The following is a 26,140-nucleotide window of genomic DNA, read 5'->3' as shown; positions in this document are numbered from 1 at the left end:
ATTTATAATTTTATTTTAACTCTATTTCATCTTTAATAGTAGAGTTGAGGGAGAGAAAATTAGTTATATATAATTTCCCATATAGGTAAATATTTTATTTCAGACAACTTTTATGAATAGGATGCATTTAAGGTTTTCAGCACAATTGAAGAATTATAGTCAAGTTGGCATTTAGTGACCACTCAATATACATTAGCCTGTAATGTCTTGGGATTTCCGTCTGCCATTCTATGCTTGTGTTGGGGATTCCACAGACCACCCCTCCAGTTGGTGATTCATTAGGGCTCACAGGACTGAGCACATAGTGGTACTCATGGCAAAGATTTATTACAGTGAAAGGATATAAAACAAAAATTAACAAAAGGGAAAGACATATGGGGTTAAGTCTGGGGGAAACTACACACAAGCTTCCAAGAGTATTCTCTCATTGGTCACAGGGGATATGCTTAATGTCTCCAGCAATGAATTGTTGCAACACACATGAACTGTTGCCTAAAGGAAAAGCTCAGTGCTTAGGGTTTATTGGCGGCTAGTCACGTGGCATCTTCTGTCTAGGACATACCAAGATTCTAGACTCCCAGAAGGAAAGCAAGTATTCAGCATAAACCACACTGTTAGCACAAATAGTTGAGACACAATGAGCCCATCTTATCAGGGGATAATGGGAACCCTCTTGAAATCCTAGATCCTAGATGCCAGCTAAGGGCCAACCTTGCAAAGCAGGGCTTTCTAAAGATAGCAGTCTCAGGCCTGCTATGTTGACTGTTTCTCTGCACAGTAGTGATTATATTTTATACAGTATTTTAAAAGTCGTCATTAATATAATCATCTCAGAGGAATTTGGTCTAATAGGAAGTTATGTCAGAGAATCATATGTTAAAATGGGATCTCTAAGGAACATGTGTTGCCCTTTGGTTAAATTTTTTAAGGAATTTTTAAGATGAATATATTTCATTCAGACTCTCATACTTTTAAGACCAAAATACTTTTGTGAATTATAAAACAAATTTTTGTGTGCTACGTTTAGTGTCATTCCTGAAGATGCTATTAATAATACCTGAAGATGCCTGAGATCTTTTTACTGTTGATCCCTTGCGGAAGATGGAATGTTTTGAGAATTTTTCTATTTTAAATTTTTGAGCTCTGTACTTCTGCTAGCCAAAGTGTATGTATAATAATGGGGAGAATACTACTAGACTTCAGTATGACAGTTTTGGAAAAAAATGGTAGTAATATTTGTATTAAGTTTTTTTCATCATAGACTAATAAAGTTGAAATAAAGAAGTAAGACTAGACTTCTTTACTAGATTTAAAACAAAGTAGATGCTTCTTTTACTCTTCCTATGTAATATATGCCACTTTACCAATGAGTAATGTGTTGGATGTGAGGCTGTTATAGTCAAGATATGATGGATCAGATCAATTAAATTTAAATTCTTGTTGAAAATTTATATTCATGAGATTTAATGTTATAAAAAGAGTTTGCTGGGCTTCCCTGGTGGCGCAGTGGTTGGGAGTCCGCCTGCCGATGCAGGGGACGCGGGTTCATGCCCCGGTCTGGGAAGATCCCACATGCCGCGGAACGGCTGGGCTTGTGAGCCATAGGCCGCTGAGCCTGCATGTCCGGAGCCTGTGCTCCGCAACGGGAGAGGCCACAACAGTGAGAGGCCCGCGTACGGCAAAAAAAAAAAAAAAAAGAGTTTGCTTTGAAATAATGTATCTATGCTAATTTGTTTAAGAATTTATTATAGTTGAGGTCTATCCCGATGGGGCTTTTTCTGTGAATCTACATCGTTGGAAACGCCTCATAGATTAACTGTGTGGTTTCCTTTACTCATAGAACTACCCGTTAGATCTGTGGGAAAGAACTACAAGACAGAGCTGCCAAGTAAACTTTGAAAAACCTAACAAACTTTTTATCTTAGGTATTGGCATATCCCAGTGATCTGTACTGTTCTAGGATGTGATGGCTTAGGAGTGAATATGATTTGAACCTAATACATTTTTAGAGGGTGTCAAATTCAGAACCAGGCAGATCCATCTCCTGACCCTAAACATGGTCCTAAAGTAAATTGCTTGAGGAAATTGGATCCCAAAGATTACAGGTGGAGAATTTTGAAGTGTGTCCATATTTCATTGGAGATCAAAGAAGCCTAACTAAAAGAATTGTGGGCTGACTCACATGGTAACTTCTTTTTGAAAGGGCTGTTTTATCTTGAAGATTATGAGTTTGGAGGAACTAAGGTGATTGGCAGTGGAAAGAATCAGAACGTGTGAAATTCCTTAAAAATTTATTGACTTAAATAACTTTGTGTTGCACATAATAAAAAAAAAACCCTTTACACTTTGTGCGGAAAGTCAGCATATATTTTTGGCTCGAAGTGTCTCTAATGTTTTCTGTGGAGGGAATAATAACATTTATCAGTTATAGTTCTGATGTGCCTTAGACATGAAAAATTGGGGGGGGCAGTGGCTGCTCACATTATGAAATTCTTTTGCCCTTGCTCTGTTTTGGGCATATGCGTCTTGCTTTGCTTTCTCTTCCTTTTGCTTTTTCACTTCAGGTAACTGATGGTATAATCTGTAAGAAATTTATATGGAATTAAAGACAGACACTTAAAAAAAAATTTATTATAGACTTTGGAAATTTAGGAATTTTTGAAATTATAAAAAATTAACATGCAGGTTTAAAATTTAAATTATAGTAATGAAGTGGTCCTACCTCAGGAAAAAATTTATAAATTATGATTGTAATAATTGTTATCTTAAATTATATCCCTTTTATATTATTTCAACTTTATTTGCAGGTCCTAATCTACCCATGGCAACAGTTGACATAAAAAATCCAGAAATTACAACAAATAGATTTTATGGTCCACAAGTCAACAACATCTCCCATACCAAAGAAAAGAAAAAAGGAAAAGCTAAAAAGAAGAGATTAACTAAGGCAGATATTGGAACGCCAAGCAATTTCCAGTAAGACAGTTCTTTTATTATTCTTATCTTTACTTTTGATTTACTCATTTCTGCTCTTGATTTTTTTAATTGTTAGAAAGTTTGGTTTGCTTTTTGGGAGAACCCTTATATTTATCACTTGCATACCTTTTTAGCTATAAATTTTGTTGGAGTTTTTTAAAGGCTATTGCCCAATAGACATTTTATTAATTTTAGTTTATTTACTTTTCCACCCATGAGAAAAGAAAAATTAGAGCTGTTTTTTCAACTAATTGTTGGACATGAAAATGAAATCTCACTTTTCCCTATAAATGATATTTGAAAATTGCCTAAAGGCATTGTCCTAATCTGTTTGGGCTGCTAACAGAATACAATAGACTGGGTAGCTTATAAACAACAGAAATTTATTTCTCACAGTTCTGGAGGCTGTGAGAAAGGAAGAGGCAGGCAAGATTCTGTGTCTTGTGAGGTCCCACTTCTTGGTTCATAGACAGCCATCTTCTCACTGTGTCCTCACATGTTGGAAGAGAGCGAGAGAGCTCTCCAGGACCTCTTTCTTAAGGGCACCAATCCCATTCTTGGGGAATCCACTCTCATGACCTCCCCAAATCCTCATCTCCAAGAACTATCACATTGGGGATTAGGTCTCAAGATAGGAATTTTCGGAAGACACACTCAGTCTATAGTAGGCATCAAACCTTTGGTATTTATTTGACATATTTCAAGCATTCTCTTATCCATTATTTCATTACTTCATTACAAAACTCCTGTCCTCTCATACATATAATGCTTGTGTTCTTATGCTAGTTTGTCAGTTAAGGAAATGGATACTCAGAAAGATTGTGCAAAAATGTTACGGCTCAATTAGTAGCAGAGCCTGGGCTAGAATCCTGGTTTCTTGACTACTTGTACAGTTTTTCCCTGAATATGGTTATGTCTATGAGAACTATTAGTTCAGGCCAAAAATTCACTGAGTGGATTGGATTTCATATATATTAGGTTTTTAATGCCATTTATGCATTTTATTTTTCTATATTTTTCTATCTACTGCTTTAGGCACATTGGACATGTTGGTTGGGATCCGAATACTGGCTTTGATGTAAGTGTCTTTTCAAGCCATAAGCATTATTATTCTAAATATATGGGAATGTCATGGCCTATCTTTAGACTTTTATTCTTATTCATTTTTGTTAACTCTAGTGTTTATTGGAATGTGCTTGTATTTATGTTCATATTCCACTGAGGTTTTAAATCATAGATTGTTCTATCATTGATGGCCAAGTCTCTAAAGAGAAAGTTTTTTTTAACTCCTTGGCTTTATCTACTATAATGTAAAAACTCTATGTTTTGAAAGCCAAGAGAAGAAAATTATTTCTGCAAAGTGATCATTCGAGGGGAATATATGCCAAATTACTGGAAAGTACTATAATCAAATTCTGAATATCCAGTTGTTAAAATTATCTAGATCTTTTTATTCTACTTTTCTTTTTGGCAATTTCATCATTCATTAATTTATAGCATTGTGAGCAAAATAGTTGAAACTTGGTTACCTAAGTCACGTATTTAACATTTGGCAGATAATCAGGGTTTGGAAAAATTATTTTGAAAAGAAATATTATTTGTGATTGGGGTCAAAAATTATTTTGGTTATTTTTGTTAGAACTACAATGTTAACACCACAATGTTTTTGAGTGCCTCTTTGTGTTGGGCACTGTACAGGGTGCTTGGGTCATAAAGAGGTCCTTGACTTCAAATTTTCAAATGATTTACTTTTTTTGTGGTTATTTGTGATTATACCTAAATCTTATTTAGGACAAGGTGGAATAGTAGGTGAGCATTAGAAATGTCTGAGTCATGAAAGGATTAGTAAAAATTTAAATGAGAATGCCTTCTTTTTAAAGGTAGGGAACAAAGAGATGAGATAAAATATAAAACCTATTCTTTGTTATCTTTTCTATTTTTTGTAAGACAGTTTAGTTAGCATATAAGTAATCTAACTATATTAAAAATTTATAAACATAAAAAAATAATTTCATAAAGGGCATAGATATGAGAATAATATTTCAACTTGCTATTGTAAAAAGTTTGACATAGGTTTTATAGTTAGCAGTTATTTTGTCTGTTGTAGCTGAATAATTTGGATCCAGAATTGAAGAATCTTTTTGATTTGTGTGGAATCTCAGAGGCACAACTTAAAGACAGAGAAACATCAAAAGTTATATATGACTTCATTGAAAAAACAGGAGGTGTTGAAGCTGTTAAAAATGAACTACGAAGGCAAGGTAACTTTTATTTCTATTCAGGCATTCTGATCTATTTTTTCTTTTGAATCTTTTGAGGTCAGTTTCATGGATGACAGCTACATACATTCATGTGAACCTTCCTTAAGCAGAATGTTCAAATTTATGGAGAACTAGTTTGGCCCGGTGTACTGTGTTTTACATTATTTCAGTATAATTGAAAAACTTGTCAAGGCTTTACTTATTATTAAAAAGTCTTATATTAAATTAATGAAAATTCATACAAAATCTTCTGGCTATTTGTTTTAGAATAAAAAATAATAGTTACATAATATTTCACTTACTGAATCTTAGAGACCACTATCAATGTTGTTTTTATTACAATTCAGAAGTAGTAATTTAAATATAATCATGAATTCTGTAATGTATAATAAGCATTTTCAGAATATAAATAATGAAAGATCTATTTATTTTGAAATACATTTTTTTTCTTGGCTAAAGTATAAAATTTGTCATTCGGTACCTGAGAGCACAAACGACTTGCAACCTTTTAAGATCTGATATTTTATTTAAATCACCTTGTTTTTTGGTCATATCTTAATAATTATCACAATAAAATGCAAATACAGTTAATTCTGAGTTTTCTAATATGACAGTTATCTCTTTGCCACCTTATTCATTTGGGGTTACTTTTCTTCTTCCTAGTTTTTGCATACTCATGGTAGATAGTGTAGCAAAACAAAAGCTCCAGTTAATCATAGCATTCTTCTGAAGAATTTAACTCATTTTCAATTAGGTATTTGACTTACCTGTATCTTTTTCACTGCTGATGTTCATTCATTCACTCATTCATTTATTCAGTAAACATTGTTATGTCAGCACTGGTCTCTACTCAGGATATTTAGATATAAAGGGTACGGTTTCTGCCCTCAGAAATCTTAGTCTGGTGTGACAACAGGTATGTAAACAAGTATACAGTCATAATTACTGTTGTGGAAACACAATGCTAGTTCCACTGAAACTAGAGTGATGCTAATTTATCTTATTTCATGAAAAGATTACATTTCCAAATTCTTTGGATTTTTAATAAAAACATCTGGGGCACAGCAACATTATTGTTTTTTAATGCTGCCAGAATGAGTTGTAGTTACAGTTAGTATACAGATGATGGAAGGTCTTGAGGACCCCTAGTTTGTTCCTTGACTCTCTTTTTCTCCACTGTTACCACTCACCTTCACCTTATACCAAAATATTTTCAGGGTCTCTCTGAGTTCTCTGAATTTATAAGTTTATAAATACTCTTGACATTTATTAGTCCATACTGTTCCCCTCTCACCTGAATATCTGTAACTGAGAGTTGTCTGTATTAACTTGATTGAGTTTGTTTTTTAAACTGTATTATTACTGATTTTTATTCTAATGGCTTTTAAAACATCAAATTAGGCAAGGTCTTTCCTCAATTAAATTACCTAAAACAAAAAAAATTCACAGGCATTACAGAAACCATGCTTTGGGAACTTATACTCAAGATTCATATACTCAAGAATCTAACTCCCAGTTTGAAACTTTTTAGACAACCAAGATTGATTTTATAGAAGGTACATTTTTTTAGAGGAAGAATAAAAAGACAGATTAATGATTTTTATTAAGGAAATGTTTTCTAGGCAAAACATATAGTGTGGTCAGAAGTATGAAAAAAATTAGAGACAGAAGCTTATGAAGTTGTCATAAAAATATATTTTGTAAAACTTGAATCAAATCTCTTGAAATTTATTTTGCAAAATCAGGTAATCAAATTTGTAATAAGTAGGAGGCCTTGTGATTTCCAGTGTATCTTTTTGTGTGTGTGTCTTTGCAATTGTTTGAAGTCCATTAATTTCTAATAATCTGTTCTTAGGTCCACCACAGTGGAGTGGTATGTATAGGGGATGTTATTTGGCCCAGTGTACTAAATTATGCATGTGTTTATTTTCAAAGAAGCTAGAACTCATTTATCCTGCCTGCAAATCTAACATCCAGTAAGGTTTTCTGCCTTCTATTCAAACTAATGTTTGGGGCTTTGTAACTAATGTTACATAGATGCTAAAGTAAAAAAGGAAGTTTATTTCTATATGAGTCAGAGCTCATATTTCATCTGTAATTTAGATAATTTTTTTGAAATTCTGTGGATTACCTCTTAACAGCACCACTGTTTTTATTATTACTTAATATACTTATTTTTAGTGATTGCTTTTCACACTTGGCATTATTTCAATAACCTACATAAAATATACTTACATTTTTACATTAATTTGGGGCAGTGGGGAGGACTAAACATAAGCAAACACGTAGTTATAAATGACTACTCAGAGAGTTGTTAGTATTCCCATAAATTTAAATTTGTGTTGAATAATACTTGCCTGGTTTGCTTAATCTTGATGAGAGTGCATGAGAGTAGTTTCCTGAATTCTATAAAACTACATTTCTTTTAGATATTAGTTATATTATTTTACAATATCTGCTTATAATTCCCTTAAATAAATATCTAGAGTTATCTACCAATTACTCTTAATATTAATTTGATCTGAAATAATATCTGAAAGTTAAGTATATCAACTTTTCTTTATAGTGCAGCATCAAGACGAGGTTTTTTCCATAAGCCTCAGTCTTTCTTCTTTTCTAACTAAGCTTTGATAGTAAGAACAGTTTTATTTGTTGTAACTTTTGTGTCATGCTTTTTACTTTATGTATTTATTAAATATCTAAGAACTATCATTGTCATTCTGATTCTGGTGTTTGTGTGACTCAGTTTTGAAAATCTGTAGGCCGCCAGACTTTCTCACAGTGGTGTGTGATCTGCTCAGCAGACATTTTTGTGCATATGAACCTAACTAACGTGCCGTCTCTCCTCTCCTCCTGTTTTAATTCTTTCACATTTTTACCTTGGGATATGGCATATCTTTTGCTTACTTTCCTTTTTTTATGTAGGCATAATACAGATTGTAAAAATAGAAAGTTCATAATAGATGTTTTCCTCATGAAAATATAGAGATGTTTCCACTCACTTTTCAGATAATAGAAATGCTGAACTTGTGCTGTACCCAAACTTGGTGCAGTTGATAATTTATTCACTATCAATTAAGGCTCTCCCTTTGCCTGAACAATAATTTACTGTCTCTTTGAATGGGTATTAGCTGAATCCCAAATTATTCCAATAAATGTGCTTATTCCCAGTTCAAAAGAACTTTAAATCTGTCTATTGAAGAGATACATCATTGTACATAGAAAAGATTATGGTTCCAGAGTCCTTGGTGAAACCACAGGAAATGATGGACTAATACCTTTTGTAGTAGAATAGAGTGGGTCCTTTTCCTCTTGATTAACAAACAACTAAATCATAAAAATGCTAGTTCAGACAACATTGTTTTTTGAAATGTAAACCTCAGCTGATTAAAATGAAATCTTTGTATCTGCTTGAAGGATTTGATGTACTATCTTATTCAGGGAGTGTACATAATATACATATGCCATATCCTCTTGGTTTTACCCTGTTATTACAAATTATGTTAGGAAAGAATTTGGTTTTAGCAAGTTTAAATCTCCTTGCCTTGGATCTGGTGAGAAAATTGGGTGAGCCTTAGCTGCAACACCCAGATCTCCAGTATGCCTTGAGTGTAAATCATAGGAACTTCCCTCAGTGATGGCCTGTATCCAAGTAGGATGACTCTCCTGTTTGCAGCTATATATTATTTCCAGTTTTAAAAGTTTCTATGCCAGGAGACAATACCCTTGTGAGCTTTGGCCTTTCTGTATATTTCATCTAATGTTTATGACTATATTTGATAGCATATTTTAGAGTGTATTTCCCATGATTGTCCCAAATAAAATCAGAAGATAATGTTTGATTTCCTTTGAACTGAGGGGGGCTTTTTCTTCTCTGGTATCATTGCATTATTGAGCATCTGAGTCTATTATTATTTGAAATTAAGGTAGGTATTTTTATTATATAGATTGTAGAAATATCCATCAATAATATATTAGTTTGTACCAGTAAATACAAATAGCTGTTATGGATTTTAGGATTTCTTTATTCCTAAAAATAGTTATTTTTTCTAGTCACTCTTTAAATGAACAGAGAAATAATGAAATTCATTAATACATAAGTTTGTGTGTGCTGTTGGTAAAATCATGTCTCTAGAAATGTAATAAATTTTGTACTTTGAATTTCTCTATTTTAGCTTACATTTTCCCTTAAGTAAAATAAGAATGTATATGTCATTACTACCAGGATAATGTTAATATTTTATTAATAACTTTAATTTTACAGTGTTTAGAAATTCTCAGTTAATTTGTTAATGTCTCCTGAATAAGTAGTTGAACATTTCAGCTGAGCAACCAGCCTCCCTTAATGCCATCACTGGAATTGCTGACCATCTTTTATTAATGTAGTACAATATATACAATATATACATGATATATTATATTATATATCACTATAATATATATTTATTACATAACTTGTATTATATATTATATGTTCTATACATGTAAAAATGTAGGACATTATAAATTACAGGTGTAAGGTGACAAAGATTTACATTGTCAAAGAAAAAGTATTTGAGTTTAGCTCAGATTAACTTGAATAAATTCTAATAGATTATACTACATTAGCTATTTAATTCTGAATGTAAATTAATTTTATAAAACAACTAAATATACTTGATTCTTTAAAGAGGGAAGGTATCCATTAATTTTTATGAAAATGTAAAATGTTGCTTATTGCCCAAAATGTTTGATATCATTGTTATAGTTTTATTATTATTACATAAAAATGTGTTTATTCCTTTACCTTGAGAAGTGGTGCTGATTCCCAAAAACTAAATTCTGCTGTTTTAGCTAATATTTTTTCAAGATAGACCAGGAAGGCGATCTTCAGGCCGAGTAGTTCCAGAGTTGTAACATATCATCTGCGCCCAGATATCTTTGTAAAGTAACATACAAAGATGAGGTCTCTTTTTTCCCCCTCATATTGGTTTTTTTTAATACACGTTGAAATGAGCCGCTTTTTCAGTATCATGTTTGCTGGGGGAAAAGCATGCTTTTCTTTTTTTGTTTTCATTTCAGCACCACCACCTCCACCACCGTCCCGAGGAGGGCCGCCTCCTCCCCCGCCGCCTCCGCACAGCTCGGGCCCTCCTCCCCCTCCTGCCCGGGGAAGAGGGGCTCCTCCCCCGCCCCCTTCAAGAGCTCCCTCGGCTGCGCCGCCACCGCCGCCTCCGTCCAGGCCAGGTGTTGGGGTGCCTCCGCCACCGCCAAACAGGATGTACCCCCCTCCTCCTCCAGCCCTTCCCTCCTCAGCGCCTTCCGGGCCGCCGCCGCCACCTCCTCCGCCAATGTCGGTGGCGGGGCCGGTGGCACCGCCCCCGCCGCCTCCACCTCCCCCGCCGCCGGGGCCGCCACCTCCCACCGGCTTCCCTTCCGATGGTGACCATCAGGTTCCAACTTCTGCAGGAAGCAAAGCAGCTCTTTTAGATCAAATCAGAGAGGGTGCTCAGCTAAAAAAAGTGGAACAGAACAGTCGACCGGTGTCCTGCTCTGGAAGGGATGCGCTTTTAGACCAGATACGGCAGGGTATTCAGCTGAAATCTGTAAGTAATCTGTACCTTTCGGTTTAGACTGCCTGTCTTAATGGAATTTTAAGCAATTACAAGACATCTTTGAAAAAATTTTGTTTTTACTTTTTCTCTTGGTGTGTGTTTTTCTAACCCTTACATACCCTAAAATGCATAAGTTTATACCTTTACCTGTGTGGTCCATACTTCTGTATCAAATATCACCCCAGAAAGTTCCCTCATGCCTCTCCCTTCTCAGAAAGGATCACTGACCTGATTTCTATCACCATAGGTTTAGTTTGCCTATTCTGGAACTTCATATAAAGAATATTGCACTATGTTTGCAATCTCGTTCTAGACTTTTAAATAATTTTAATTTAAAGAAAAATCTTTATTAAACTATACAGAAATAAAAATAGCCCTGTTGAAACCAATTGTAATCATTTTGGCAAAGTCAAACCATTAACTTTATGAAAACTAAACCATATTTTAAAGTTTCTGTGTCTGAAATTTAGATTAGTAGAGAATCAGACTCCACAGAAAATTCAAAGAGTTCTAATTAGAATTTCTATAGTGACAGATAATTTTGGATTCTCTGAATTGGTTGAGGTCATCGTTTAATCTTCCAGAGCAGAGGTTGGCAAACTTTTTTCTTTAAAGGACCAGATAGTAAACATTTTAGGGTTGCAGGCCATATGGTATCTATTACAGCTGCTCAACTCTGCTATTATACCACAAAAGCAGCAGCCATAGGCAGCACATAAGTGAATGGGCATGATTGTGTTCTATAAAGCCTTATTTATGGACACTGAAATTTGAATTTCATATAATTTGCACATATCACAGATATTCTTCTTTTGTTTTCTTTCAACCGTTTAAAAATGTGTAAAAATCATTCTTAGCTTTAAAAAAGTTATACAAAAACAGGGGACAGGCTAGATTTGGTCCATGGCAGTAGTTTCCTGACCCCTGACCTAGAGCCTAACCTGCCTGACATTCACATGCTTCCTCTGGGCCTTTATGTGTGGTCTCTCAGTTCCAGGAGGAACATTTGCTCTGCAGGGCTTCAGGCAGGTTATGGATGGTAGATTTTTCTATGCAGTAAATGGAGCTGAAAGGAGATTTTAATTGAAAATTACTTTGCAATGTGTAGAGAATTATGATAACTTTCTAAATCTCAGAAGCTTTAGCTAGGAAGAGAATGATGGCTAGGGAACACAGCTAATCGAATGAAAGCATTTAAACGTTAACCTAGCACAGATCTTAGATCAGCCTGTGAACAATCACCTCTGCTCCCTCTCCCCATTTAGTTCAGACTACAGGTTTCTCAGGAGCAGTTGAAGAACTTCGAATAGTTGTTGGTGGGGAGAATTATTGTCACAATGACCACAGCCCAGGTGAATAGCAGATTTTAATGGGGTCATATACTTTAGAATTTCAAATACATAAGTTGACCCTTGGACAGCAATGGGAGTTAGGGGTGCCAGCCCCCTGAGCAGTCAAATCTGTGTATAACTTTTGACTCCCCAGAACTTAATTACTGATGGCCTACTGTTGACTGGAAGCATTACCAATAAACAGTTAATTTAACACATAATTTGTATATGTACTGTATACTGTATTCTTACAACAAAGTAAGCTAGAGAAGGGAAATGTTATTAAGAAAATCATAAGGAAGAGAAAATACATTTAGAGTACTGAACTGTATTTATCGATGCTGTTAAGTTTACATCATCTGTTTACAAGATGAATAATCTGTCTGTTAGTACCTACATCAATTTGGTCAATATTGTCTTATTTATAATACAAACACTGTAGATGTTATATGTAATACTAACAGTAGACATCAAAAATGAAAAGAATTGAGAAATTTATATTTATTTACAGGTATAATAATTCATGCAGCGATAACAGAGAGGCAGCCATATGATTGCTTTATGGTAGCCTAGCGTATTCGATATGGTTGCTTCACAGTAGCTAGCCTATATACTAGTGAATGAATCGTTATAAAATTTTTATGGCATATGTTAGTACAGTCATATTCTTCATAATACTGTATTGGGAACATTGTTATATTTTTTTTCAAAAACCACTTGCCTGTGAAGGTAGGCAGATATGCAGTTTTTCCAGTTACGAGAGAGAGGGGCATACTGTATGGTAATGTAGTTCTTCAAAAGCAAAGTTGTAAAACAGTAAGAAAACTAACACAGTATTAATTTTATATTAAATATCCCTCACCTTACGCCTATGTAAGGAGCGGCTATCCACTTCAACTCTTAACACACAGTGTTCTACATGATGAATACTTAGGTGATGATGATTATGACACAAAAATATTTCATACGGTTCTTGCCGTATAGTTATTAGATTTTCACACAGACACATACACAACAGATAAATTTATTAACTGTACAGCATGATGATTACTATTCATTAAGTGGAAGTAGGTCGTCGTAAAGGGCTTCATCCTTGTTGTTGTCACGTTGAGTAGGCTGAAGAGGAGGAGGAAGAGGAGGTGTTGGTCTTTCTTGCTGTCTCAGGAGTGGCCTCAGTGGAAGAGGTGGAGGGAGGGGTAAGGGGAGGCAGGAGAGGCAGGCAGGCACACTAATTTTATAGAACTATATCATACTGGCTTGGCCAAAGAGTTTGTTCAGTTTTTCCCGTAAGGTGGCTCTAGTAGCGCTTTAGTTGTCTTTAACTTCATTTGAAACAATTTTATTAGATTGTATTGTGACAGCTGTCATATCAGCGTGCATTAAAAAAAATAAAACTTACCAAAAATTGGTGAATTTTTGTGTAGCCGTTTTAATATTGAAAATGGAAGAAAAACATTTTCAGCATATTATGCATTATTATTTCAAGAAAGGTAAAAACGCAGCCGAAATGTAAAAAAATACTTGTGCAGAATATGGAAAAGGTGCTGTGACTGATCGAACGTGTCAAAAGTGGTTTGCGAAGTTTCGTGCTGGAGATTTCACGCTGGATGATGCTCCACGGTCAGGGGGACCAATTGAAGTTGATAGCGATCAAATCAAGACATTAATTGAGAACAATCAGTGTTATACCACACTTGAGATGGCCAACATACTCAAAATATCCAAATCAAGCGTTGAAAATCATTTGCACCAGCTTGGTTTATGTTCATCGCTTTGATGTTTGGGTTCAACGTAAGTTAAGCGAAAAAAACCTTCTTGACCGTATTTCCACATGCAATTCTCTACTGAAACATAATGAAAACATTCCGTTTTTCAAACAAATTGTGATGGGCAATGAAAAGTGGATACTGTACAATATAATGTGGAATGGAAGAGATTGTGGGGCAAGCGAAATGAACCACCACCAACCACACCAAAGGCCGGTCTTCATCCAGAGAAGGTGATGTTGTGCATATGGTGGGATTGGAAGGGAGTCCTCTATTATGAGCTCCTTCCGGAAAACCAAACAATTAATTCCAGCAAGTACTGCTCCCAATTAGACCAACTGAAATCAGCCCTTGACGAAAGCATCTGGAATTAAGTCAACAGAAAACGCATCATCTTCCATCGGGATAATGCAAGACTGCATGTTTCTTTGATGACTAGGCAAAAACTGTTACAGCTTGGCTGGGAAGTTCTGATTCATCCTCCATATTCACCAGACATTGCACCTTCGGATTTCCATTTATTTCGGTCTTCACAGAATTTTTTTAATGAAAAAAATTTCAATTCGCTGGAAGACTATAAAGGGCACCTGGGACAGTTCTTTGCTCAAAAAGATAAAAAGTTTTTAGAAGATGGAATTATGATGTTGCCTGAAAAGTGGCAGAAGATAGTGGAACAAAAGGGTGACTACACTGTTCACTAAAGTGCTTGGTGAAAATGAAAAATGTGTCTTTTATTTTTACTTGAAAACCAAAGGAACTTTTTGGCCAACCCAGTAATTTCCTTTGTTTTAGTTTTAGTACCCATATCATAGAAGGGTCCATGTTGTAAAAGAAGTCAAATGCAGTCTTGAATAATCCGAGAACCCTTCTTTCTGCCAGATTGTCTAATGTCAATTTGTTTTCCTGGCACTGCTGCTTCTACATTTTCTTCATCATCGTCTGGCACTGGTTGGAAACACTCATCTTCGTCAAGTCATCTTCTGTTAATTTTTCTGGTGTGGTATCTGTTAGCTCTTTTATTTCTCCAAGATCCATATCTTGAAACTCTTCACCATCACTGCCACCACCCCCCGCCACCTTTTTTGCCATATCAATGATCTCTTTCATGATTTCCTTGCTTGGCTCTGTTGTAAATCCTATGAAGTCATATAGAACATCTGGACACAGTTTCTCCAGCAGGAATTTATTGTTTCGGGCTTGATGGCTTTCACCGCTTTTTCTGTAAGAACAATGGCATCTTCAATGATGTAATCCTTCCAGACTTCCATGATGTTCTCTCTCTCGGAGTTCTCTTCTGTAGTTGACTGTCCTTTACATAGAGTACCATGTGTAATGAGCCTTAAAGGTCTTTATGACCCCCTGATCTAGAGGCTGAATTAGAGATGTTGTGTTGGGGGCAAGTAGACCACTGTGGTGTTGAAGTCATGGGGTTCTGGGTGGCCTGGGCACTCTCCAATATCTAAAAGAACTTTATAAGGTGGTCCCTTACTGGCAAGGCACCTCCTAACTTCAGGGACAAAGCATTGATGGAACCAATTCAGAAAAAGGGTTCTCCTTGTCCAGGCATTTTTGTCATCTAACCAAAAAGACTGGCAGCTGGTGTTTATCTTTTCCCTTCATCAAGAGTTAGCAAATTTATAGATAAGGGCAGTCCTGATCGTAAACCTGACTGCATTTGCACAGAGCAGCAGAGTTAGCCTATCCCTCCTCAATCCTGGTGCTTGCTTCTCTTCCTTACTTATAAATGTCCTTTGTAGCATTTTTCTTCCAGGGCACTTCTAGGACACTTTCGTCTTCATTTAAAACCTATCCAGGCAGATATCCTTTCTCCTCTATTATTTTCTTAATGGCATCTGGGAACTCCTCTGCTGCCTCTTGGTTGGCAGAAGCTGCTTTTCCTGTTATCTTCACATTTTTAAAGCCAAACCTCTTTCTAAAATTATCAAACCGTCCTTTGCTGGCATTAAATTTTTCAGCTTTAGATCCTTCACCTTCCTTTTCATTTAAGTTGTCATATAATGACTTCACTTTTTCTCAAATCATTAGAGGCTATAGGTATGCCTTTCTTATAGCAATCCTGCATCCATGTGGAAGCTGCATTTCAATACGAGATACAAAGTTATTTCACAAAAAGTGCAAGGTTTTTGCACCTGATGGTGTAGCTGCAGCGATGGTTTCATGAATTTCTTGTTCTTTTTTTTATTATGGTCCTTAATGCCGAATTCATTTATCTTGAAACAGTGAGCCGCTGCAGCTGCAGACCTCAATCTACAATATATCACACAATTCAGCTTTTTCTTGTAATGCATGACTTTTCTCCGCTTCTTGGGAGCACTTCCAGCATTACTAGTGGTGCTTCGTATGGGTTCCGTGGTTTTGGTCAAGGTTTGCAGTATTGCACTAAATACAATGAAAAATACATGAGAACTGCGAGAGATCACTTTTTACTGTGATACGCAATTTATTGGAGGGACAAACTGCTCACACTATTAACATCACAGGGAGTTTTAAGCGTATACTCACAACACTTGAACGTACTGAAATAGCAATAGGAGGTGGGTACAAAATTATTACAGTAGTACAATGTGCACTACAGTTAATCTTATGCAGTTATGATTTAAAACTGCGTCTTTATGTTTATTTACATTTCTCTCAACAGGGAATGGTGCTATGTACAGTCTGTGTATAAGCTTTAATAAATTCTATCTTTTTATAATAGATTTGTGTATATTTTATGGTAGTAAATGATAAAATAGATGTGTATCTGTATATGTTTTATGCATTCATAACATATCTAACTTTTTCTTAATTTTTTCCATATTTCTAGGCAGTGTGATTCATCTGTAAGTTTTTTCAAATGTAGCAAATCCTTAAAAAGTTTTCCAATATATTTGTTGAAAATAATCTGCATATAAGTGGACCCATGCAGTTCAAACTCGTGTTGTTCAAGGGTCAACTCTGTGTGTGTGTCTGTGTGTCTGTGTGTGTGTGTATGTAATTATTTAGTATAACTGTGCTGTTTCATTTTTAATTGTACCAATATCATACCAGGGACAAAGTTAACAAAATGACTCTTTTGTATAAACGACTGCTCACTTTAGTCAGAGTGCACATACAGCAATAGTTTCTAAATTGTATTTTTTTCCCTAAATCTCTACAAACTTCCTATAGTCTCTTTTTTAATGAGTGTTGGAATCAGGGATTATTTTATATAGAAATTAGATCTTAATGAGACCCTTTGATATTGATTTTTTCCCCCCAAATGTAGTTTATATTAGGTAAAGTACTTTAGTTAGGGATAGTTAGTTGCCTTGTGAGGTACATTTTGAAAGCTATGCATCTGATCTCCTTAAAGAAAAGTTACATGATATGAGAAGGAAGGTTCGTTTTGAATTCTAGTATATATATTATATATTGTACATATTTACATTATAACTTTATATTAAGTGTAATATTTAAAGTTATAAAGCCTATTAGTAAAGCTGAGTTTTTCTAGGAAACCGTAAGTCTCTTTAATTGCTCTTAGATATCCTAAAATGTTCTTCTCCTCTGATAACTCTAGGAATCTAAATACTACCTTAGTTTTGTAAAATGATGTCCTTTGATAATCATTTTAAAGTTTCTCATCAGCCAAGGCTTTGTGTACTAGAATGAACAGAAGTAACCCAGCTGTAAGGGCAAGTATTATTTAGGAAAAAGTTTGACTGTTGTATTAAATTTGGAAATGTATTAATGGCTTATACATTAAGGAGGGGAAATGTATCTTGGAGAATTCTTTTAAGGCAGCAGTTTTTTTTCTTCTTAATTTTGTTAATCCTATTCTAGGCTTGATTGTTTGCTTTTTTTGTTTTGTTTTGTTTTAAGTGATTCTAACAGAGAAAGATTTTCTGGAGACAGATTTGTTGCTAAGGATGTGTTACTAAATTTTGCTGATTTTCCTTTCCAAGGTATCTGATGGCCAAGAGTCTACACCACCGACACCTGCACCCACTTCAGGAATTGTAGGTGCATTAATGGAAGTGATGCAGAAAAGGAGCAAAGCCATTCATTCTTCAGGTATATTTGCATGTGTATATATATATATTTAATAAATTTGAATATTTGAAGTTCTGCTTCTCTTTTTATTCTGTGACACAGTCTTTGCTAGATTTTTCCCTGCTATTGAATAACTTATTGATGTAGGTTCTAGGATATATTTTAAGTTGTTGCAACTGTGACTAGTCTATTTGAAGCTTAATGGATGTCAAGACACCACTGTCATAACCATAAATTGGAAGAACAACTTTAGCAAAATGACAATTTTGTTTCCTGAACCAGAAATACTAATAGAATGCCTGGCAAACAACTTGTAAACAAGGCTGGAGAGTCCTGAATCTCATTCCTGTGACATTCTTGTGACATAAGAAATTTAGGTTTCCCTGATTTGCAAGAGTTGGGGCTGAGAAATGAGATAATTTATACTGTTTCTAGGGTTTAGTAAAGAATCCTAAAGTTTTTTGTTTCCTCTTTTTTGTTTTTTCCTAAAAGGTTTATTTGAATAAACTAGTACTTATTTGAGGTTATTAAACATATGCACACCACCACGTAAATGAATATCACTTTTAAAAGAGAGAAAGAATATGGGTTTTGCTGATGTGATGCTTGAGGTTGACTGGAGAGCATGATGTACTAGAAGCAGATCTTTGTTCTTATTAAATCTATTACTTACTCCCTGTGGTGGACCTCAATTCTCCAATTTGTTACATGGAGAGAATTCATAAATCAGATGATTGATATGAACAGTAAGTAAACTAATATGCAACTAACCAGCAGATTGCCTAGCACATAGTAGGTGTTCGGTAAATGTTATTTTCCTTCTCTTTCTTTCTCCTTAAGGATGTGGGTATCTAAGATCTTTTAGCAACATTTGTTTTTCTTAAATAGGCATTTTTTATTTCCATACCGTGTTACAAAGATAGGATAGGTTAACTCAGTCCACAAATATTTATTGTGGAATAATAATAAAATAACAAAACAACAAAAATTCCTGCCTTCATGGAGCATGCATTCTAGTGAGAGAGAGACAATAAATAAAACAAATCAGAAAATATGTATATTAAATGGTGATATGTACTAAGGACAGAAAGCAATCAGAAAAGGGAGATATAAGGACTAACAGGCCGTGAGAGGGAAGTTCATTTTGAAATAGGATAATGAGGCCTATACCTAAGATGTCATTTGAGAAAAGACCAGACGGAGTTCAGGGAGTAAACCATGTAGAAAACAGGAAAGTGTGTACAGCCAGTACAAAGTTCCTGAGGTTGAGGAACAGCGCCAGTCAAGGTCAGTAGGGCTGGAATAAGAGAGCAAGAGAAAGAAGAATAAGGAATGTAGTATGAGAGGTGGCAGGGGGCCAGGAGTAAGGCTTTGGAAGCCATGAATGTGATGGGAAGCCACTGGAAGGTTCTTAGCAGAGGAGTGGCAGTGATCCAAGCTAGAGATGATGCAGGTTTGAATCAGGTTGGTAGCACCTGAGAAGTGGTTGGATACCAGTTATACTTGAATGTGGAGGTCATTGGGTTTGCTGATGGATTGGAAGTGAGGTTTGGGGAAAAAAAGGAGTGATGGGTAACTCTGAGGTTTTTGAACTGAGCAGCTGAAAGAGTGAAAGTTTCATTAACAGAGTGGGAAAGATTTAGGAGTGGCAAGTTTGAAAGGAAGGATTAGGAATTGGATTCTGTACATATTAAATTTGAGATACTTACTAAAAAATGAAAAGTAGATACTGAGTAGACATTTGGTTATGAGTCTGGAATTCAGGGGAGAGATGTGAACGGTTAATATAAATTTGCATGTCATTAAGATATACATGGTATTTAAAGTTACGGAACTGGATGAGATCATCAAAGTGGGTATAAATGGAGAAGAGAAAGTCTAATGAGTTCGGAGCACTGGAGAGTGTGGTATCTTAGAAGTCAGGTGAGGAAGTGTTTGAAGGAGGGTGGAGTGGTCATCTGGGTCAGGTGGGTATGACGGGTCAGGAAAATGAGAACAGAGAGCTGAGCTTCAGCTTTAGTGACCGTAGGTCCTTGGTGACCCGGAAAGAGCGGTGTCAGTGGGTTCAAGGGAGAAGAGGGGGTAGAAAAGGAGATTAGGTATTGGGACTGCCTACTCCGTTTCCTTTATGGCTTAGTGCTGATGCGGTTCCCGCCTGTCACTGGAATTATAATTGAAATTGGTAGCCAAACAACGTACTGGTTATATTTTTTACAACTTTTCTTTAAAGACAGTCATTGAAGGGGCCTTTGTTGGATTTGCAGTATGTGAGCCTAAAATTCAGGGAGATCAACTCAAATGTGATTTTACACATAAAGAAACACAGGTTGAAACTGGTTACATAGATACTTAGGGACTAGAACCCAAGTCTTCTTAGTCATGTTCTCATCTTCAACTTACTATCAAATACTCTTCAGATGTATTCTATTGATTCATTTTAAACCATCTTAGTAACTAGATTCCTCCAGGTTTGTGTTTTAGAAGCTGAATAATTAGAGAAGTCCCCTAAGAATTATGAAATGTCATTTGATTTATACATATGTTTTAATTGTTTGTATTAATGATTCTCTTCTAGATGAAGATGAGGATGAAGATGATGAAGAAGATTTTGAGGATGATGATGAATGGGAAGACTGATCTATATATTATATATATATTTTTAAGGTGAAATACTAAACACTGCTTTCTGTCTATGGATTCTGTAAAATTATCATGTAAATGTTCTACCAATTTGCTGTATATTTTTGTTGCCTTTTTTGCTTTTTTTTATTAATCTGTGCAATACCTCATTTAATCTGTAAGGGTTTGTCATAATCCTCTGCAAAGCTACTCCCTGTTACTGTGTGCACGTTTACACCAGGATGCTCACTTAATGTGTGAATATTTCGCATTCCATCAACAAGGGAGTTTAAATATTATATGTGAGACTGACAAAAACCTTAATGTAATTTAGTTATAATGCCAGAAGGAAAACACTATTTTCATACCCTACTTTTTCTGTACCTAAATTTTCTTATTAAAATCTAGTATAGCACTACATTCTTTTTTAAGTGATGCAAACTTTAGTTTATTTAGCCCCTTCATTTTGAACACATGCCACATGAATGTTGAAGCTGATACATTGCACAGTTCTCTAGACATCACTACACTGATGCAGTTTCTCAAATTTTAGCAATATGTGCTATGTAAAATCACTGCAGAGTTGCTAGTTGGGAAAATGAGTAAACACACCTCTTACAGCAATATTGCCTGTTACTGTACAGATGTGGTATTTGGAGGCTGGAATCATAAGGAGCCCTTGCATACCTGTGCTTGACTGAGGTTATTTTTGTGCTATAGCAAATGTGGCAGGCTCTTTTAAGCAAAAATTTTAAAAATATTTTTGGTACTATTCTGAAACAAAAGTTGTTGAGGTCTGGGGATCTTAGAGATAATTTCATTCTACATGAACTGAAGGAGGCTATACATTGTGGTTACTTCAATATTTGGTTAAATAATACTGTAAAAATCAGAACATCATAAAAGTGGTGTGGAATTAAGTATTTTTATTTTGCAGTCTGTATGGATTGAGGTATTCAGAAATACCAGACATAAAAATCTTCTATTTGGCAAAGGTATACACTGTAATGATGAAACTATTATGCTGTTTTTTTAAAGTTTGATAATTTCTCAAGATTTTTGTCAAATGTCAGGTGAAGGGTTACATTTTTCTTCAAAGATTGGTGGTCCCAATGTCAAATTTCTTGAAATACAAAACTAATTAAAAAGATTAAAAAAAAAAACAAATAAAACTTTACAACCTGCACATTTGTTATGTATGCTAAATGATACAATGCCTCTCTACAATACACTAGTCTGCCTAAAGGTGGTTGTTTCATATTTATAGCATTAATTATCATACCTACCTACTTCAAATTTTAGGTAGAAAAATTATCTGATTTACATACAGACACCTATTTTTCTCACATTGAGTCATACACAGAATGTAGTTCCAAATGTATTTCATTACTATAGTCACAATATCCCACTAAAAATTAAGCTGTCTATAATTGTACCGACCAAAATCTAGTGTTGGCATGATCTTGACAGGCTGGACCTGCAAGATGTGGCTTGAATTTTAACCAGTTATCACATAATCTCTAGTGATCATGCATCTAGTTATCATGAGAAATAATTTAAAAGGTTTTGTTGCTGAAAGCAGAAAGTGGTGCAGTAAAACAGTTAAGTTATTCAAAGAATGTTACCTACCTTGCAGGAATAATTTAAGAACGTGGGAAAGATTCTAGACTTTTTGTTTCTTGCAAAAACAGTGCCCTCTGCTGCTGGAAACCTTTTTCTGCTTACTCTCATTTTTATTATGGCTTGAGCTCTGTGGGTCTGGTGTGGATGAAGCTGGACAACTACTAACCAGTAAAATTAGAAATTTGTGCAAATGGTAAATAGAACATTGTAATTATTTTAAGTAATAATAAACGTGTTCCTTTCTTTTGTTTTAGACATTATACAGAATTTTTAAAATATCTTAGAAATATCTTTAAAGTAATGCCAATTTAAGATCTCTGTTAACTCTGGGGCAAGGAATTCAGGGTTTCCCGGCTGACTTTGTTATGATAAAGATTTATCAGGAGCTGCTCTGAGCAGAGGATATCAATTCTTTGAATTGGAAACACAATTTGAAACACGTCAGGTGGGTATAAAATTTGCCAGTGATAATCGAGTTTATTCTTTCTTCTTAAAGGAAAAGTAAAAGACTTTGTTGTTGTTGTTTGTTGTTGTTGCACAAAGTCTGAGTCGCTATTGGTTGAAACACAGCAGCTGTGGAGCTCCATCCAGCCACGAAGACTAAATCCGCTTTAGACGTAAAGGTTGCATGTTTCGGTCCCCCACTGCCTTGCGTTGTGGACAGCACTACACCTGTGCACTGCCTGAGGGCCTCCCACGTGTGCTCCACCTAAATGATTGTCTGACAGCCTTCGCCTTTAACAAACTAGCATGAGGCTTTTTATATCTGAATGCTACGTGATAGTTTCAGCTAGCCACATGCTGTATGTATGAGATTCATAAAGACTCTCAATCATTCACTTCCATTTATCAACCGAAATTTTGTTTAGTATGTGAAATATTTTTTTGAAATGTATAGTGAATAGGATGTTGCACTGGTGGCAATACATCATGGAGCATAATAAAATTAATTTGACCCAAATAGTATAAAATAGTGTGTTTCTTATTTGTTTATTGTCAAGAGATTAAAATGGGTAAAAAATCTGAAACTGTATGGTAACGGGTTCATAGCAGTGAACGATAAGGGTTGAAATTTTTAGCCGACTGCATGCCCTGAGAGTTGGAGCGTGCCGTTAAATAAACATGGTGAGCAAAAGAATGTTACACCCTGTTCTGGGAAACGTGACGGCTGCTCAGCTGTTCCCCTGGGAGCCACTGCTGTGGTACACAGAGCATTCACATTGCAAGGTCAAACCAGAACTCTCACACACCAAAAACGTTGCAGTTTCCTAAATCAGAGTGATGGTGGAGTTCACTGGTAGTTGCAGTAGAAACCAAATACAAAGTTCATGTGGGACTTTAATAGCTTTTAATAAATGGTATCAAAGATGGTGCTTCCTTTTAAATAGGAAATTCAGTTTTTGATAAATAGAATTTTCTGTTCTCCTGGCCCTGGCACAAGTGGGTGTCTGAAGATTAAACTGAGTTACGGAATCCAGCGTGTAGGATGCTACAAAATGCCTTCTAAGAGCGTTATTCAAATTTAAACATTTCCATAATGATATGTCCTACTACAAATTTTGTTTCTTAAAAATTTTTTTAAAGAGGGAAGTGCCTCAGAATTGCTCTTGTCGCATTATATTAATCTAATCAGTGAAGAAACTCCTGAACTTACTCTGCTTTAGAAATGGAGTTCTTAAAGGACAACTATAGAGATAAGGCCTATTTATAGTACAATAGAAAATTATTTATGGAAAAGTTGAGAAATTTTATTTTGCACACCTATCTTGCTGACATTGTCACATCATACCTCCAAAACACAGCATACTCTTTGTAACTGCTTGTTCTTTTATTCATAGATTGTTTTCTTTTAACTTTGCTTTTAGTGAAGCTACTGGAAAAAGGTGTAATAACTTGGCTGTTATGAATATGATGGGGAACTTACTTTGCAGTTAATACGAAGACTGCTTTTACTTCTTTTTTTTTTTTTTTTTTTTTGCTTTTACTTCTATATGTGATACATGGTATCCTCCCTTGCCATGAGGGAACCCACTGCAAGTTTTGTTGGCTTTATAACAAAATCTAGATAAATCAACCAGAGCTTAAAAAAACATTTTTTAATACATACCAATGGCCATACTAACTACTGATACACATATAGTATTACTTTTTACACAAGTCCAGTGTAAATCTAAACCGGTCATGTGTACCACCATCACGATCGACAAGTCAAGATATGAATAACAATTAATTTTGAGTAAAATGTAACAGTAGCTTATGAGTGGTTTCTGGCTTAGATGTTTGTGTATTGGGGAATTTCTGGTAAATTCGAAGTAGCCCCTTAATTTTTTAACAACCAAAAAATTTAAGGATTAAAAAATTTTTTTTATTTAAGAAGTACAGTTTTAGCAGTATCAAATTGCGTTATGGAACTTGAAGTTCCAAGTGTCATGTTGGCATTTTCTGCCTTGAATTGGTTGGCGTGTCCTGACCTAAATTCAGTTTTATCTTGGTTATTGTTAGATGTGTGAGGATTTTCATCAAGGCCTAAAGTCCAAGAATTTTTAAGCATCAGTATCACCTTATTTAAACAACTGTTTATTAAAATGAAATATGTGACGGGTATTGTAAAATATAACAGTTCAGTCAGCTTCCCTCCCTCCTGAAATCTAAAATATTTAACTTCACAATTGAAAGACAGTTGGAGACAATCGAGTTATATCAAGCCTATTCTCCTTTCCTGGATGAGAGGGTATCCAGGGTAATTGAGGGCCTTGCCTGAAGCCCATTAGAAAGCTAGGTACTAGAAGCCAGATCTGACTACTAGGTCAGTTGCTCTTTTCCATTTATTACCATAATACTGTTTTATCCTTGCTTTCTCTGTTTTCCTTAAGTTGTGGATAAATTGCAGATTTACTTTGTTTCTGAAAGATTTATGGCTACAAATTTCACTCTTTCTTACATGTCAGCTGGGTGTTGATAGAAGCCTCCAGCATCCTGTTGTCTTCTGCCTGGGAAAGCTGGCTTAATTTGAGGAGCCAGCCTCTGACTCTAAAGCATGTGATAGTATTCTGGCTCAGTGATGGTGGTCACCCTACATTGTCCAGGCATTCAGTCATCACAGGACACTCCTGTCATTTAGTACTGGGTCGAAATGAAATTGAGCTTTTTATTGTACATCCAAATTATTTTCATTCGTTTCTTATAGATGTAAATGGGCGTTGCCTTTATATAAACAACGTATTTTGTAAACCCTTACAGTCAGCGGCCTCACAGAAAATTACTTTGAGAATGTATTAATCTTTCTGTATAATTTCCAGTCAACAGCTGTACTGTCAATTTAAAGACCAGGAGTTCTTCCAAGGAGTACAAGGACAAACAACACTTTAAATCCAATTTCCTGGTTTTCTCATTAGTGAGACGGGAGATTCTAATTTGGTTTCATGTACTTCACCCTTACTGTAAAAGAGGCAGGAAAATAAAACATATTTAGTATTTGTGGTGTTGAAAGAAACAAATTAAGTGAAAGGAAAAGGCATTATGTCCAGTTAACTGTAGGGAAACAAATCATCAAAGCTGTTCATAACATCTCAATTCTGTAGTTGTCTGTAAGACAATTCTGGTTCTTAAATCAGTTTCTGGGCCTAAAAAGAAACAACCTTTCCTTTTTCTTCTTTTTCTTTCTTTTTCTTTTCTTTCTTTTTTTTTTTTTTTTTTTTTTCTTAACTAGAGTGGGACTCCAAGGAGGCAGAGAACAGAAAGGAGGATTTGTGTCTCCAGCCAGATTTTTGTTTTAAGATTGGGATTGGGAAAACACTCAGCAAGTAAAGTTAAGAAGTATATTCAAATCTCCATTTTGAAGGATGATAACTATTTAGGGAGAAGCTGATGAAATATTTAGCATATTTGGGTTTTGTTTGTTTATTGAGCAAGGATGTAAATGTAGAAAGGCCAAC

The 26,140-nt window shown here is 35.2% G+C and overlaps 1 protein-coding gene across 1 annotated transcript in view; it reads left to right on the top strand.

The window, feature by feature from the left end:
- Window positions 1-21,768, top strand: part of WASL (WASP like actin nucleation promoting factor) — a 63,962-nt gene extending 42,194 nt beyond the window's left edge. The window contains exons 6-11 of the mRNA XM_081243774.1: window positions 2,808-2,976; window positions 4,012-4,054; window positions 5,084-5,237; window positions 10,299-10,822; window positions 17,876-17,984; window positions 20,539-21,768. Of these exons, the coding sequence (XP_081099900.1) occupies window positions 2,808-2,976; window positions 4,012-4,054; window positions 5,084-5,237; window positions 10,299-10,822; window positions 17,876-17,984; window positions 20,539-20,600 (1,061 nt within the window). The 3' untranslated portion in view covers window positions 20,601-21,768. The remainder of the gene's footprint in view (window positions 1-2,807; window positions 2,977-4,011; window positions 4,055-5,083; window positions 5,238-10,298; window positions 10,823-17,875; window positions 17,985-20,538) is intronic.
- The last annotated feature ends 4,372 nt before the right edge of the window (window positions 21,769-26,140 follow it).

This window comes from Mesoplodon bidens, assembly GCF_964165515.1.
Source record: "Mesoplodon bidens genome assembly, chromosome: 9".
NCBI lineage: Eukaryota > Metazoa > Chordata > Mammalia > Artiodactyla > Ziphiidae > Mesoplodon > Mesoplodon bidens.
This window is presented reverse-complemented; position numbering and strand designations above follow the sequence as displayed.